The 17,304-nt window shown below is 40.3% G+C and overlaps 1 protein-coding gene across 1 annotated transcript in view; it reads right to left on the reverse strand.

Annotated features, from left to right (window-relative positions):
• Positions 1 to 17,304, reverse strand: part of IGSF10 (immunoglobulin superfamily member 10) — a 191,702-nt gene that overhangs the window by 10,214 nt on the left and 164,184 nt on the right. The window contains exon 5 of the mRNA XM_078667431.1: positions 1,777 to 6,576. Within this exon, the coding sequence (XP_078523557.1) occupies positions 1,777 to 6,576 (4,800 nt within the window). The remainder of the gene's footprint in view (positions 1 to 1,776; positions 6,577 to 17,304) is intronic.

Below are 17,304 nucleotides of genomic sequence, written 5' to 3' on the forward strand. Positions count from 1 at the left end.
TAAACGTTTTACAGACAGCCTTTATGACTAATCAGGGCCGGGCTGGGAACCGAAACTGGCCCTGGCAAACTGCTTGGCTGGCCCCCCTGGGGGCAGGGGTGAGTGTGGCCGAGCTGTTTGCTAGGGCTGGTTTCTGACAATTTTGTTAGAGGGAGCTGATATTTCTGGCCCCCGGTAACAAAAACGGCGCCCCAGGGGCACAAAACCGGCCCCACCCTGGCAACCCACCGGGAAAATGCCCGGTGCACGCTACGACCAGTCCGGCCCTGTGACTAATGATACAGTTCATCAAACTTTTCCTACATTGAAAGGAACCAGCATGATAGCTTTTCCTGTCAATGTAGAGAGTTGTCTGTAGGGCTGGTGTACAATTCAAAATGTGGCATGAGGACGAGGGCTCTCTGGATGGTGGAGGTCTTGTGCTCTGCCATCCCGATGGAGTAAACTCTGTCCACCAAACTCTATCAAGTCCTAATTAATTACAAGATGATGCAGAACATCAAAATGTGTATTATATGCAAGTTAATGTCTACAGAATATTATAATGGGTAAGAACTGAAAAATTAATTTTGCAACATTTTCACATGCACACAATAAGGATAATAGTAAATACTTACTGACACACCTTGTCATCTACATGTGAATAATCCAACACTACATTCTTGTTTTAACATTTAGTCAGTATGGAGCAGCACTTGTGCAAAAGCAAATGCCTTCAATCTAATCTACTGCTACATACTTAGTCTACTTGTATGGGCAGTTCTCAATTTTGAAAAGAATAACAGCCTCATATATAGCATTTTGGCATAGGGCAGCGCAGCAAGGCCACTTGCTGTGCTGCCCTATGCCAAAGTGAAAAAACAGCAATGCACAATATTTACGCCATACAGTGCATTTCTGTCCTTTTTGCCTGTGCAGGCGCAGTTCAGCAGCCTAGTGCCAACATAGGCATCATTGCACTATGATGCAGGGTGCCTTCATTGCAGGCAGGACTGTTTTGTGCAGTAGGGCGCACCTTCCTGCTCAAAAAACAATCCTAAGAGGCATTTCCCTCTTTCTACGTGTGTTGCAGAAAGCAAAACACATGGAAATGTCCTCCTTACGCCTCACACCTGGAGGCAAATGGATTTGGTGCTTCCACAGATTTACACGTTTATGTAAATCTGGAGCCCAACTATGCAGAGTTCTAAAGCCTGATCCTGTAGCCTATTCTGTGCAAGTTTTTCCAGCTATGGAATAGTCACTCTGCATCAGGTTGCTTTGTGAGGAGAGAAGAAACCTGGTGTCACACAGCGGCATGGGGTAAGGTGACAGGCTTGCTTACGGTATCTGATCAGATTTCATACGATCTGATCTCATGATAATCTTATGTCACTGTATGGTTCCAACTGTCATCTACGTATGTCAATAACTCAAAACATCCCACATGCAGACGTATACTGAAGAACCCGTTGCAGTCAAACCTAGAATCCGAAGCTCATGCTCGGCAGAGGGTTGCCTTGGCACTCAGTTATAAAACACACACCTAAATCACAAGCCTGTTGTCAAACTGAGTTAACAAGTACATAATACATGAAGACTTTAGAATAAAGGTCTGATATAACAAGGAAGAGCAGAAATTCGATACAAATAGCTTCAATCTTGATCAGCTTAAGATGCAATATGTGTTGGCAAACATTTAGTAGCACGTTTGCATGGAATGAGCCCTTAATAGTTATCTGTGAAAATAAAACTTACATTTGTAACACATTTCACATAGGGTAGAAAGTAGCTTACCTGAAGAAACTTTGGTCCAATGAATTGTTGGCACAGGATTGCCGGTGGCTTCACATGGGATAAATGCGTCAGAGTTAGCTAAAACTGTGAAACTAGCTAACTTTCCACCTTTAATCTTTGGTTTGGTTGGTCTATCACTGGATGAAGTTTCTAAAGTAAACTGGTTCATTGTAGTGGTTTCCTGATTTTCTGTCTTAAGTGGCTGAAATGTGGTAGAATATTTGTTCTTGGTGATCACCGGAGAGTCACTAGTAAGACTCAAAGGAGGTTTCAAAATAGTTAGAGTATTTACAGTCAAGGTTTTGCTTTTTTCTGTCAATTCTGGAAGTGCTTTGTTCCAATATCTTTTTTGAGAAGGGAACAAGGTGCTTTGCCTAGGTGCCATCTGTGGTGTCATAGAAATTGTAGGTGATAAAGGTGTAGGGTGCTGTACTTTAGGATGTAGTTTCTGGGTAGTTACTATTGGAGAACCTGTACTTGTAACAAATTCATATTTATCAGTCGGCACTGATTTTATTGTGTACTGATATTCAAAAGTTTCATGTGGGATTTTTTGGTTGACGGTTTTATTTGTAGCTATTCCAACAGTCTTGCTTTGATATTTTGCTGTAGCACTGGGTGCATACGTCTGTAGAATTGTTGTTGAATATGAAGGTGTTTCCTGGGTGATTATGGGGACCTTTTTTGCTTTAGGAATAATGCCCTGTGAGGTGTTTGGTAAAGTCATGTTGATTGTTTCAGTACTGAGACGTGGTTTTCCAGTTGGAGGTTTTACTTTGTTTTTGGTTGTGAGTCTTCTTTTTGGTTTTGGTGATGCAGTATAAGGATGTGACTTATAAGTACTTGTAAATGGAGTTCCTGTTGCATTTTCAGAAACCTGTGGGCTAGTCAAGGTCATGGTTGATGTTATCATAGTATAATCATTGGTGGTAATTTGTGAGGGTTTGTTCACTTTCGATTCATCAGAAGGCTTTGATTTTAAAGCTGTAATGGTCTCCTGTGTTGTATTTTTTTTACGTGGTCTCTTTCTCTTCACCCATTTCCTTCTTGCTCCATTGACTGCTCTAGTATTTGCAGCGGTTGTTGCACTACTTGGCATGATGCCACCAGTTGTAGGTGTTGTAAAGGTAGAGGTCGGACTGTAGCTGTCTACATTAATTTCATTAGTTATAGGTGTAGTGATGTGTGAAGAAATGGTTGTTGGCGACATTCTCAGAGTAGTTGAAGAGAAAGTCGGAGTAGGTGTTAGAGTGATCTCATTGTCTAGTGTCATAGGTATTGCTGGTGACACAGATAGACCAGCATCATTCTTACTGAATTCTGCTTCGGTTGATAAATAGGAGGTGTGAATTTCAGAAACTGGTAATGTATTTGTTTCAAACACTGATGTTGCTGGTAGTGTTGTAATTGCAGATTTAGTTGTCTGTATCTTTGGCTTTCTAAGCTTTTTCAGTATTTCCTTCTGAATTTGTCCATTTCCAAAAAAACGATGCCAAGGAATTTTCCCTCTCAATGTTTTCGAGGAAATTTTAGATTTTGCAGTGGTTGGCTTTAGATCTACATTTTTGTATTCACGATTTACTTGGCTGGGTGTTGTTTGAAATATATTTATCGTAGCATGCTTCCCAGTCACAGTTGTTGGATACTCTGTAGAACTGAAAGAGGTTCTGTTGGTGGAATAAGTTGGCATTGATACTGTTGGAACAAATTCTAGCAATATATCTGGATGTGCAGTTTGTATATAGGTGTGCACTGACTTTAAACCTGTGTTTTCTGGTTCAACAGTTCTCCCTTTGCCTTGAAAAAGTGTGAAAGGAGTTGCTACTGTTGTCAATTGAGACACGTTCACTGTTTGAGGTGTTGTGATTATGGTCCATGGAGTAGGCAAAGGTTCAGGTCTAGTTAAGGAGGTAGTGCTAGAGGAATGTTGATATCTTGTTATCTGCTCTGTAGCTGATTTCACTGTTGTACTTTCCCTAGTAACTGGAGTAGTCAAAGGGTCTGGTTCAATTAATGAAGAGGTGCTGGAAGAATACTTGTATTTTGTTGTCAACTCTGTAGCTGATGCCACAGTTGTACTTTCCTTAGTAACTTCTTTTCGCTCTGGTCTTAAAAAGGCATATCGATCTTTAATGTTTGGGATGCGATCAGGTCTAACAATGCGTCTTTTCCCAGATATTTTTCGACGTCCGTAACGCTGCCGTGAATTTGCTGTATTAGGAGTGACATCTCTTATTATCTGAATTTGCTGATGCGCTATAATGGTTGAACCTGGTGGCAACCTGGGTGTTATTATTTTTTGAGTACTCTGAAAATAAATGTGGCTCATTTCATTCTCAGGTTCTGTGACAGTCACTAAAGCCATATCAACACCTTTCCTGGGTGATGTTGTGTTCAGATATTGACTTGTCACTGGTTGGCTCTGGGATGTTGGCAGGCTGGTGGACGTGCCTTCGACTTGGCTTTCAGATGTTAATATTTTATGATCTGTTATGACAACAGAAGGAACATTTTTCTGGGTGGTTAGATCTGTATTCCCAACAATAGGCACAATGTTGGTGGAAGGTAGCTTGGTGTGCATGTTTTTGGGAGTAACATGTATTAGGTTATTGACTGTTGAGAAGGCACTGCTCACCCTATTCGTTGTAACCTGTGAATGACTATAACTGGTACGATCATTATTATTCTTGTAGTCATCGGTAGCACTAAATGCATTGGAAATTGCTGGTGGTCTAGTTATACTTGACAAAGACTTTGCCCTTGATATGCTAGACATTGTTGTTAATTCTTGACTAAGTATATATCCTTCTGGAGCTGATTTTGTGGTTTGTAATGTACTTTGCTGTGTTTGTGGTATCATGGTGGAATAGTATTTGTCAGTCTGCTCTTCAGTTTTATCTAGCTCTATGACCATTGGTTTTACAACTGGAGACATTTCCTCTATTAAAATGCTGGGAGTTGTTTGAGCTTTACTAGTCTGTAATGTTTGAGTTTCCTTCATTTGGTGTACTGCTAACTTGCTTGTAGTTGTTTCTAACGGTAGTTTAGTAGTCAATATTATAAAGCCCTCTTCTGTTGGTGAGAGATCACCTCCAGAAACTTCTTCCCCATCACCAGATAAGTTTCCATTTGTGCTAACATTTGTCTTTTTTGTACTAGTAGTGATATTTTCTTTTGTGACGGAAGGAACAGGTTTCTTTTTGGTCTTCTCTAAAAGAGCTGCCCAGTGTTGTGGGTCAATACGCCGATTACCTTGATAAAATTGCCTTCTTTGGCCTCGAGTTCTCTTATTTGGTTTCTCTCCTTTTTTCTTATGTTTAATCTTACTTTCAGATTTCCCACTGTGTCTGCTGGTGGGCTGCTTTTTGGAGACCACCCTAGATGCCTGCCTCAAGATAGGATGTGTAGTTGTTAGTGGGATGTAATGTTCTGTAACATCGGTAAATGCTTCAGTTCCAGATGCTTCGTGTTCCCATTCTTCTGTGAGAGATGTTCTTTTATCTTTCACATTGTTTTCACTCTCTGCAGTCAATACCTTCACAACCAACATATCAAACCCATAGGGATTGGCTGCTATACATCTAAAGTAGCCTCTGTCTCGCTGTGTAAGTTCCTGTATTTTTAATGTGCCATTTGAAAAAATATGTTTGTGTTTTGATGATGAAGACTGATGTACCACAGAATGGTCTGGGAATACCCAACTGACTGAAGCTTCTGGGATCCCAGTGGAGTGACATGGAAGGTGTAGACTTTCACCAACTAATGGAGATATCTCAGGACCATTCAAAGTGTCATGCTCTACATCAGAATCAACCACAATGATTCGAAAGGTTAGTACATCTGCATCATAATAGTTTGTGCCAATGCAGTGATATACACCAGTGTCAAAGCTGTCCACTGTTCTTAGAATGAATTTCCCACTTTTGATTATTATTATTCGTCCCTCTTCACTGGCATATGGTGCTCGCACTTTGCTTCCATCTGGTAGTATCCATTCAGTGACAGGGGCTGGTTCCCCAGTAACCTGGCAATCCAGCTCAACAGTGCCGCCAGTCACGACTATGTACTCTGTTTGTGTGGTGTTGTCCTTCAAAATCATGGCCCACTTGTATGCCATGGGTTTTTCTTCATACTGTTCTAACAGTATTTGAACATCTGCACTGTATCTAACGTGAAGAGTGTTCAGTGTAGTTGCAGTCCTGTCCAGTTGCAATGTTATTTGATCTTGCATCACCCAACTGGGATTTGCTCTGAGTTCAGCTTCAATATTTGTGAAAACATCCTCCTCAGAATTAATTTGCTTGTAACTGTAACTAACATAGGGCATCTTGGTTAGTAAAAGGTCTCGTCTAAGCTTCATGGGGGAATCACTATACATTGCCAGTATTCCCCACAATTTTTGAATATGGTCATAATCAATGTTGCACACCAAAAATGTGGAAAAAGATGTCCTTAGAAGAGTGTGACCATTGTTTCTTTCTAGCGTGATTGGTGACATATCCGAAGGTCTTTGAATGTTGCAAGCTAGGTTTGCCTCATTTCCTGTTTGATCAGTCATGTTTATAATGAGAGTTCCTATAGGTGCTATGAAATCTTTTGCGGATATAGAAGAGAAATCACTCTCACCACTTTCGGTGACATTTTTTATCTTGAGAGCTGGATCAATGGATGGTTTTACACAAGCCAAGTCTGTAACTGAGATGTCTGACAAATCCTTTCCTTTGTTTTGACTTGGTATGGAACAAACAGGACATTGCTGACCATTGGTGTAACTTCTGTCCTTCTTGCATTTTATCATGTCTAGAAGACAATAAACATTGTTAGTTCCTGATCATAGCTGAAAATACCTTAAAATAAACTAGAAATATTAAATAATCTTTAAGCTGACTCATTGTAATCTTTTTTCATATACCTTAGCTCATGAGCACCATATGAATACCAGTGTTAAGTAGCTGAAACTCTGCAAATCTGCTTTACCTTAAAGAATAACATAACCACTAGTAACTCTGAGTATGGTTATTGTTCTTGTTCTTTTACATGTTATGAACATTCCTAAGGAAAATGCTACTTACCAGTAAAGACGAAAGACAAACAGAAACCTCGTTCGGACACAAAGAAATCGGCACTGACAAAGGTTCCACAAGGAGAAGAACTTTTCCATCCTGATCCTCTGCAAAATAAGATCTACATTGACCCAAAGACTGGTGCTGTATCCACTACACCACACAAGAAGAGGAAGGCAGATACGACACCTACACCTGTAGTACCTGCCAAGAAGTAGGACTCTGCCACATCTCCTATGCACCCTTCTTCTCCTATACTTCCTCTTTCTCCACCTAATTTACCACATATTTCTCCTCAAAATTATCCTTTTCTACCTTCACACTCACCTCAAAACGATAATGAGTATAGTTTAGGCGGAGGGATAGACCCAGATGACACTTACCCATATCCTACAGATGATACAGACTGGGACCCACAAGATGCACCATATATTCCTGACCCGCAGTTATACCCATCAAAACCTTCTCCTCCAGAAGATAACATTAGTTTTGGGCATCTGTTGAACAGAGCTGCAATGTACCACAGGGTCGCTATGCATTCTGACGAAACAGAGGAGGATTTTCTGTTAGATACATTTGAACAATCCCAGAGATTTGTCCAAATTCTCCTTATGATTAAAGGGGTCATCAAACATGCACCGGAAATATTTAAAGACCCAGTGCATACAAGGATTTTAAATCCTAGAATTGAGAAAAAATATAGGCCTGCACCAGCAGATCCAGCCTACATTAGAGGACAACTACCATTAGATTCATTAGTAGTATCCAATGCTAGAAAAAGAGCTAATTCACAGACGTCAGGTGAGGGGCCCCCACCAGACAAAGAATCAAAAGTAATTGATGCATCAGGCAAAAGAACAGCTGCGCAAGCTACTAATATATGGCGCATAGCCAACACACAAGCCCTGCTTTCAAGATATGACAGGGCTCACTATGATCAGTTAGAAAAATTACTAGAACATCTGCCTGACCATCACAGGGCTCAAGCAAACGACCTTATACAAGAAGGCAAGCTAATTTGAAATGCATCAATAAAGTGTGCACTTGATGTAGCAGACACTGCATCAATAGCCGTAAATACTAGTGTTCTACTAAGAAGACATGCGTGGCTGCACATTTCAGGATTTAAACAGGAAGTACAAACTACCATTTTAAATCAGCCATTTAATCAAGACCAATTATTTGGTCCAGAAGTAGATGCAACACTTGAGAAAATGAAGAAGGATACCGATACTGCCAAATCTATGGGAGCTTTACAGTCTACACAAACTAAAAGTTATTTTTGTTGCTCCTTTTATAGGGTAGGCTCCAAACAAACAGGGGTAGATAACACAACATCCTTCAAGTCAAACACACAAACATACTCAAACAAATGTTATTATAGAGGAGGTTACAGAGGAAACAATAACAAGGGAAGAGGTCATGGTAACAACAATAACAGAACCTCTTCCACCACAAAACAGTGACTCACCTCTGCTCCCCCAAAAACATTCCACTCCTGTGGGGGGCAGATTAACACAGTTCCTACCTGTCTGGTGGTAAGTGGGTAAGACAAATTATCCAGCATGGCTACTGCCTGGAACTTACAGCAACTCCTCCACATATACCACCCAGACAGCGTCCAATGTCAGCAGAACACCTTACTCTGCTCAAACAAGAAGTCCTTGCACTTCTTCAAAAAGGACACAATAGAAATAGTTCCTTTACAACAACTAGGAACAGGCGCTGTATTTTCTAATACCCAAGAAAGACGGGACCCTACAGCCAATTCTGGACCTAAGGCCCCTCAATTACTACATTCTATCAGATCATTTCCATATGATCACTTTGCAACAAGTACTTCCACTGTTGCAACAAGGCGATTTCCTTACAACACTAGACCTAAAGGACGCCTACTTTCACATTCTTATGCATCCTGCCCACAGGAAGTATCTAAGGTTTGTCCTGGAAGGACAACATTATCAATTCAAAGTCCTTCCATTTTGAGTTACTACAGCACCAAGAGTATTCACAAAGTGCCTAGCAGTAGTAGCAGCACATCTCAGGAGACAACAAATACATGTCTTTCCATACCTGGACGATTGGATCATAAAAGCCATATCATTCAATCAGTGTATTTCACACACACATCAGACAATTCAAACGTTGCACAACTTGGGATTCACAATAAACTACACTAAGTCGCACCTGCAACCCTCTTAAATACATCAGTATCTAGGAGCACAATAAACACGTCTACAGCTCTAGCGTATCCCAGTCCACCAAGGATACACAGCATTCAAGCCTTAGTCGCAGCCTTCCAACATCAACAATCTCTGCAAGCTAGAGTGTTCATGAGACTAATAGGCATGATGGCATCTTGCATCTTCATAGCACCATATGCAAGACTGCAGATGCGTCCATTGCAGGAATGTCTAGCACAACAATGGAATCAGGCTCAAGGGGAACTAACAGACCTGGTGTTGATAGACAGCCGCACCTATCGCTCTCTGCAATGGTGGAATACCAAGAACTTGACAAAGGGGCGGCCGTTCCTCGAACCTGTTCCACAAATAATACTAACAACAGACGCATCTCTCATGGGATGGGGAGCCCATCTATTACATTACACAACTCAAGGCCAATTGACCACTCAACAAAGACTGCTCCATATCAACCACCTAGAATTGCTAGCAATTTTCTTGTCACTCAAAACTTCCCATGTTCAAGTACAAAACAAAGCTGTCTTGATCCGGACGGACACCATGACAGCCATGTATTATATACAAAAACAGGGGGGGACACACTCTCTACAACTGTCCCAGCTCGTACAGAACATTTGGAGATGGGCCATTCCTCAAAACATATATCTGTTAGCAGAAAACCGGCCAGGAGTTCACAATCAGATAGCAGATCTGTTGAGTTAGCAGGCACAACATATTCAAGAATGGGAACTACATCAGCAAGTTCTTCAACCATTCTTTCACAAGTGGGGTAATCCAGACGTAGATCTGTTCGCCACACACCAAAACGCAAAATGCCCAACCTTCGCCGCCAGGTTCCCACACCAGCTGTCAAAGGGTAATGCGATATGGATGAACTGGTCAGGCAAATTTGCGTACGCTTTTCCACGACTACCACTAATACCATTAGTAGTACGCAAGCTCAGGCAACAGTCTCTCAAACTAATACTGGTGGCTCCCACATGGGCACGACAACCATGGTTCACCACGCTTCTAGAGCTCTCTCTAGTTCCACATCAAAAGTTACGCCTAACACCATCCCTGTTAACACAGAACCATGGAGAATTCAGACACCCAGACCCAAATCAACTAAATCTCGCGATCTGGCTCCTGAAATCTTAGAGTTTGGTTATCTTAACCTGCCTCCAGACTGTATGAATATCATTAACGAGGCCAGAAGACCTACTACCAGAGCTTGTTATGCTGCTAAATGATAGAGATTTGCCATTTATTGCAACAATAATGAAATTGATCCACTGGATGCTTCCATCCAGAATATCATTTGCTACCTTTTACATTTGCAAAGATGTAGTTTGGCATATTCATCCATACGCCTGCACCTGGCAGCAATTGCAGCATATTTACAAAACAGACAACATCTGTCTCTTTTTAGAGTACCTGCTATTAAAGCATTTATGGGAGGATTAAAAAGGATAATTCCTCCTAGGTTACCACCTTCACCAGTGTGGAACTTAAACATTGTTCTTAGAAGACTCATGGGACCACCTTTTGAGCCTCTACACAAATGTGAACTGCAATTTCTCACATGGAAAACAGCTTTTCTTATTGCCATTACCTCTCTTAGAAGAGTAAGTGAGATACAAGCTTTTACAATACAAGAACCATTTTTACAACTACATCGTAATAAGGTGGTTCTAAGGACTAATCCTACATTCCGCCCAAAAGTCATTACTTCTTTTCATTTAAACCAATCTGTAGAGTTACCTGTGTTTTTTCGAAACCATGACTCTGTAGCTGAAAGAGCTTTATACACCCTTGATGTTAAAAGAGCTCTTCTCTACTATATATGGAACTAAATCTTTTCGAAAAACAAAACAATTGTATGTATCTTTCTCTCCACCTCATAAGGGCAACCCCATCACTAAAGGGGGGATTGCAAGGTGGATTGTAAAATGTATACAAATATGCTACCAGAAAGAAAAACGCACATTACCAGTTCCTCCTAGAGCGCATTCCACAAGCAAACTAGGAGCGTCTATGGCTTTCTTAGGGAACTTCCCGCTAGAAGACATATGTAAGGCAGCGACATGGTCTACCATACACACTTTCACAAAACACTACTGTGTTGATGTGCAAGCCATGCAGCAAGCTGCAGTGGGCCAAGCTGTACTTAAAACTCTATTTCAAACTACTGCAACAGATACAGGTGACCACCGCTAGGGGAGACACTGCTGCACAATCGATGCTTAGTGTACGATCTGCAGCTCATATGCCTCGAACGGAAAATGCTACTTACCAGTATGCATCTGTTCTTGGCATGTAGAGCTGCAGATTCGTACACGCCCTCCCGCTTCCCCGGAAACGGTATCTGTTCCAGTATTATCTTACTTAGATGCATACGCATGAACATCCTTTTTTTTTCTTTACTTCTCTAACTCCATCATTTCCCATCATGGCGAAAAACATTCTAAGGATGGAGTGGATGCTCATGCGCACTGTTGTCCAAGGGAGGAGTCACCTATCTCGTGACTACAAAAGACTTCTTCCAAGAAGATAACAACATGCAATCATCTGAGCCCAACACCAGGTGGTGATCTAATGCATTGTGTACGATCTGCAGCTCATATGCCTCGAACATATATTTTCATCGGGGGTTTTCTCAGGGAGGTCTAATACAAGCCCACCAAAACCTGATCCAAGCCAGATTTTCAGGGTATCTACTTAGGATTAATTTGCATAAAGCCAATCTAAATGGGAACATTTACATGTTCAATAGTTATGCTTGAATGTAGGAATTAAATACATTTTTCTAGAAATACAGAGGAGACCACTGTCTTATGCATCACATTAATTGCAATCTAAGTTAAAAAATGTTTGCATGGCTTGCACCGGTTGCATTGTTCTCAAAGGACCGCTCAACAATCCCCACAATATTAGACAGAATGTGTGACATACATATAGCATTGCTCAGATATGCCTTGTAATAGGCCATGATACAGCTGCAAACAGAAATAACCACTAAAACACCCTATATTAACATCTAACACAGCATTGTAGAAAAAACGTCTATAAATTAAACACAGCCAAGGTTAGCCCAAGAGAAATTTTCAGCACTATACACTCCACACAGAACAATTTAGGTCAACCACTTCTTTTTCATTAAACCTGTTTCATTTAGTAGGATATCATTATGCTCAAAGCAGCACCTACTACTTTGATGGACCACATACAAACATACAACAGTAAGCACTAGATAGATTTCCTAAAAGACATACAACAATAGTAAGATAAACCACATAGGGGGCTCTCTTGAGCTGCAAGATTACTGACCACCATGATATGTCACACAATAAGCAATTAACAGAACATATCAGACAGAGAACACACACCCACACATATGCATAGTGCCAAAGCATTGAACATATTATTTAGAGCTAGGCATCCAAAATCTACCATATCCCAAACATGCTACTTTCTCTGAAATGCTTTCTGTATTTTAGGTGGTAAAAACCCACCAGGTTGAATCAAGACTACAATACCATGGGCATCCACTGACAGGATCTGTAGGCATGATCTTATGTAATGTGGAAACCATGTTGTGCAACATATGAAGGTCTGCTTATATTTGTTGCAGAAAGGGTACTTGGTGGTTAATAACTTTGAATGTGAAACTCTTGTGAATATACTATTAGTGGCCTAGAATGGATAGGAAAAGATTGGAGTTTTATGTTGCAAGAGAAATGCAGACATCTGCAGGTTAGGAAGGGTCACTTGGAACCAGTACAACTCAGAGAGAAACACTGTAACCAACGTTCATTCAATTGTAGGTGCCTTTCCACATTTAACAACAGAAGCACACTTTTTCCATTGTTTCCGTTGATTATCAGGGTGTTTGGACAAAATTTGGAAACACAAATATCATGTCAAAATATTGAGGACAAGAATATTGGGAGGGTAATTTTCCATGGTTAAGTAAAGTTTTACTATACAATAACTCCAAATCAGGCAGGCAACTAGAGCCAAATTTCGGGGGGGGGGTGGGGGATTGAAAAAGATTTCGGGGGAGAGGCTAATTCTTCCAGCCATAGGCAGAGTGGCTGTGTAAGAAGGGGTGAAAAGACAGCAAAGGCTCATTAACAAGTAAATGGTCTTTTAAAGACCTGTGAAGCACTCGGTGTGGCTGCAATTAGAGGGTCTCCAGCCAACGAAGCAGTCTCAGCCCGGGCTGACACACACGTCGGGGGGGCTGAATCCCTGTGAGCCCTATGGGTGCTCTACATGTATGTACATTGACTATATATATACGTGTTGTCCTGTCCCTGTAACCTCTTGTACGTGGGGAGTACTAAACTACAAGTACACAAGCGTATTTTACAGCATTTAAGAGCTATCTCGAATCAGGACAACACATATCCAGTAGCGAGGCATTTTAAATCCACACACAAATCCAACAGCCGGGAGCTCAGATTTTATGTAATTGACTCTGTGGTAGCAAGTAGAAGGGGAGGCAACCGAGAAGAAAAGCTACGTCAACTAGAAACCAAGTATATCTTGGAGCTCAATACCAAACAACCATCCGGCTTGAATATGACAGAGGATCTGTCCACTTGCCTCTAGTTCTTCCTCTTTCTTCTTTTTTCAGGTTTAACTCGCTTTTCAGGTTTTACTCTTTTTCAATATCTTTTTACACCTTCTCCAGTAACTGTCATCAAACACTGCTGCACTTTAAACATGTATGTCTTTTTATGTGGTAATGATCTTAGATTATATTTATGGTATATTTAGGGTTATTCATGTGATTTGTATACATTTTATCCTATTTATTTATATTTATATGAATTTTTAGGATGTGTAATAACATGAATTTTATCTGTCATTGATAACTTTCTAATAATCACTGTAAAGATACTGTACTACTTATTCAGTATTGTCAAATTAACCATATATACCGATATAATCTGGATCAACCACTATTGAAATCCAACATACATAGTTAAAGTTCCATTACAGCTGCAAGGGGCACTGTATTTAAACTGTCAGAAACCTATTATGCCCCGACGTTTTGGCACTCCTCAACTAATTCGGCCGGCTGTCTCCCTTCCTACATATAAAATGATTGTTTGGGGCTCCAATCAATTTTGTAGGAATACAGGGCCCATAAGAATTGCCGAACACTCTGGTATTTATACCGTCATCTTTTAATCACCTAAGGGTTGTTCCTTATGCATAGAACCACCAAATGTGAATACAAACACAAGTTATGAGATTGGGATCAATCTCCTATATACTAGCACGTTGCAGAAAACGGAACATTTGCACTTTGCACTTTTTGACTTTTTGCACTTAAATATTCTAAACATTGGTTTTACTCTAATGTAAAATGTACTTTATTTATTGCCTTTTTAATAGGATGTATTTATTTATTTATATGCCTATTATTGGGATGCGGTTGAAAGAACTCTTTTATGTCTAAGATTGTTTGTACTACAAACAGCTGACGTCACCTATCTATGCAAAGTATTAAACCAATGTATTCGTTCTCACTGTGTCATGTGATCAAGGCCCGAGGCAGGGCCGAAACGCATCATGATGTCCATGCACTGAATTAAACACTAAGAAGCACCAGAACTGTGGCCCGTGTCCGTGTTTGAATACTTGGATTGTGCTTGCTGAATACGGAATTTCCAGGATATATATATATATCTATATATATATATATATATATATATATATATATATATATATATATATATATAGCTTATGCGGTCTTTTCCCACGACGCACCGTTAGTTAGGAGTGCGGCGGCTGTTCCAAGTTACGAAGGACTAATATATATATATATATATATATATATATATATATCTTGCCTTCGGTTCCATGTGCCCGGGAATTGCAGCGCTCGGCGCTCGGTTCAAGGTCCCTGCAGCAGAACCACGCTGCTATTTAATTAAACACACAAACCTCCCTTGGCGGCGAGGAATAATGGGACCAACTCCCGTTCTCACTTTCTTTTGCTGTTTTTTATTATTTTTAAGCCTTCAATTAAGCATATATGCAGATAAACACAGATCTACGCGTTTCGGGAGCACCTCTCCCTTGCTCACGATCAACTGGTTCACAGGAAATTAGTCCTTTTAAACTCACTTTTTCTCTCACTTCCTGTTTAGTGTGTTTCTAGGCTCAAAGCATTCTGGAGGCTGTAGTTTTTTAAAAATCCATAAGTGTAACTTATGCTGAATTTCATCCTGTTTGATGTAAGCTGGTTCCGACAATATACTAATTTTTGGCATAGTATATGCAACGCAATTAGGTTCATTTTATTTTTGATATTGGAATGTTTCAAAAAGTCTCATTTATGTATGATTCGTCCCATTATTCCTCGCCGCCAAGGGAGGTTTGTGTGTTTAATTAAATAGCAGCGTGGTTCTGCTGCAGGGACCTTGAACCGAGCGCCGAGCGCTGCAATTCCCGGGCACATGGAACCGAAGGCAAGATGGATATGAGCCGGGAGCAGTGACCGCTGGAGTGAACGAAGCCTGGAAAGCCTCACACCGTGCAGACCGAGTGACAGGTAAGCGTGTGAGTGAAACGGCTGCAATTTCAAACGCCAGTGCAATTGAATCAGCAAACGCGCATTAACGTGCCGCCAGCTCAGCTTGCAAGACGATATCTGCGGGGAGAAGTCGCAATTGAGAGTTCTAAACAGAACAAGCGAGAATAATATCCCAACTAGAAGGCAGTATAACGTTATTTTGCACGTTCTCACAGAATTTTTGATTCACAAGTTGGAAATCACACAATTAACAAATATGCAGCGGAGAGAAGAAAAACGGAGTGAAAAACTAACAACCATGTTCACAAAAGAAAAGATTAGTGGAACCTCAATGGCTGGCTCATCGAGCAAGGTTGAAAAGGTGGATGCAAAATCAAAGCTACGTGCCTGGGAGAGACTAAGCCGTAAAGAAATTAACAAATCATGGGAACTAATTACATTGAAGAAGTATCTTGAGGTCCAAAGGGTACCACATGGGTTGAGAATTACATTAATGCCTAGTCATCAAGACTCCTCAAATGAGTTATTACAAGAGTGGGGGGAGTTCATTCTGAAATCATCACTTGGATTGATCGACATCTTGGTCAAACACATAGAAATCAATCTCAATAAAGTAAAGGATGAACTGAATGAAATTGAAAAAGAAATTACAGCAATGAAGTTATCAAGTGAAATGACTAAATTTAAAGAAGAATTAGAAGTTCAGATTGAAAAACAATTGAAGGCTTAAACATAATAAAAAACAGCAAAAGAAATCTGCCGTCACCCTCGATCGCCGTGGTAGATTTCGACGGCAGACGCGGCTGATATTCAAAAACTGATGGGTTGTAGACAGTGAATATATATGTCCTCCCTGCAATCATGAGATAAGAAAGGATTTGATTGTTATCCTTCAAAACAAGGCAACACATGCCTCGAACATATGTCTTTTTGATACCCTGAATATTAGGAACCGTAATAAAAAGTGACTCTATGCCACAGCTACAATTAATAAGGCCGTTATTTGATATTCACAGTCGCATCTGAAAACGTTACACAAACAGATTCTGAAGAAAAGTTTTGAAAAAACACGTAGGAAGATATATATATTCTTCTTCTTTTGTGCCCTGAAGAAGTCCTACGGACGAAACGCGTTGGCTACGTTTCTCCTTTTTTATACTGGAAGATCATAAATAAAAGCAAGAAAAAGAACCTCAAGTCCTACTGCAGTTTTTCTTCATAACACTGTATTTAATGTCATTGTGAAAATTACATTGTGTGGGGTGCTGTAGCATTTTGTCGGTGTTTAATTGAATATGCTGCAGGAAAAGATTTTTTATAACGAAAAGCACATTGTAGAAATTCTATTACATTGCGCTACGTGGCATCAATTACCTAGCCGATCAAAAACAATTATAATGTAGCGTACAAACCCCCAGTGGGATAATCTCCACAAACAATAGTAACAATGTTCTTTTAAGTTAGTAATTCTTTAGTCCCAAGTGGGAATACAACTCCTCTTGCACATTCATTCTTCTTTAACAGATATTACCTGTGTGGAAAGACAGAATAAAATCAATAAGTCTTGGTATTTGCTAGAACTGAAATGGCCTTAATGATTTGAACTATACAGTACATAACACAAACATTGTACAGTGATAAATAAATACTGAATTGATGTTAAAAACACACTTGAGAAGTATCAAGAAGAGAAAAGAGTGCCAAGGGGCCTGAGAATCTTAGTAGCCCC

This window comes from Lissotriton helveticus, chromosome 11 (assembly GCF_964261635.1).
Source record: "Lissotriton helveticus chromosome 11, aLisHel1.1, whole genome shotgun sequence".
Classification (NCBI taxonomy): Eukaryota; Metazoa; Chordata; class Amphibia; order Caudata; family Salamandridae; genus Lissotriton; species Lissotriton helveticus.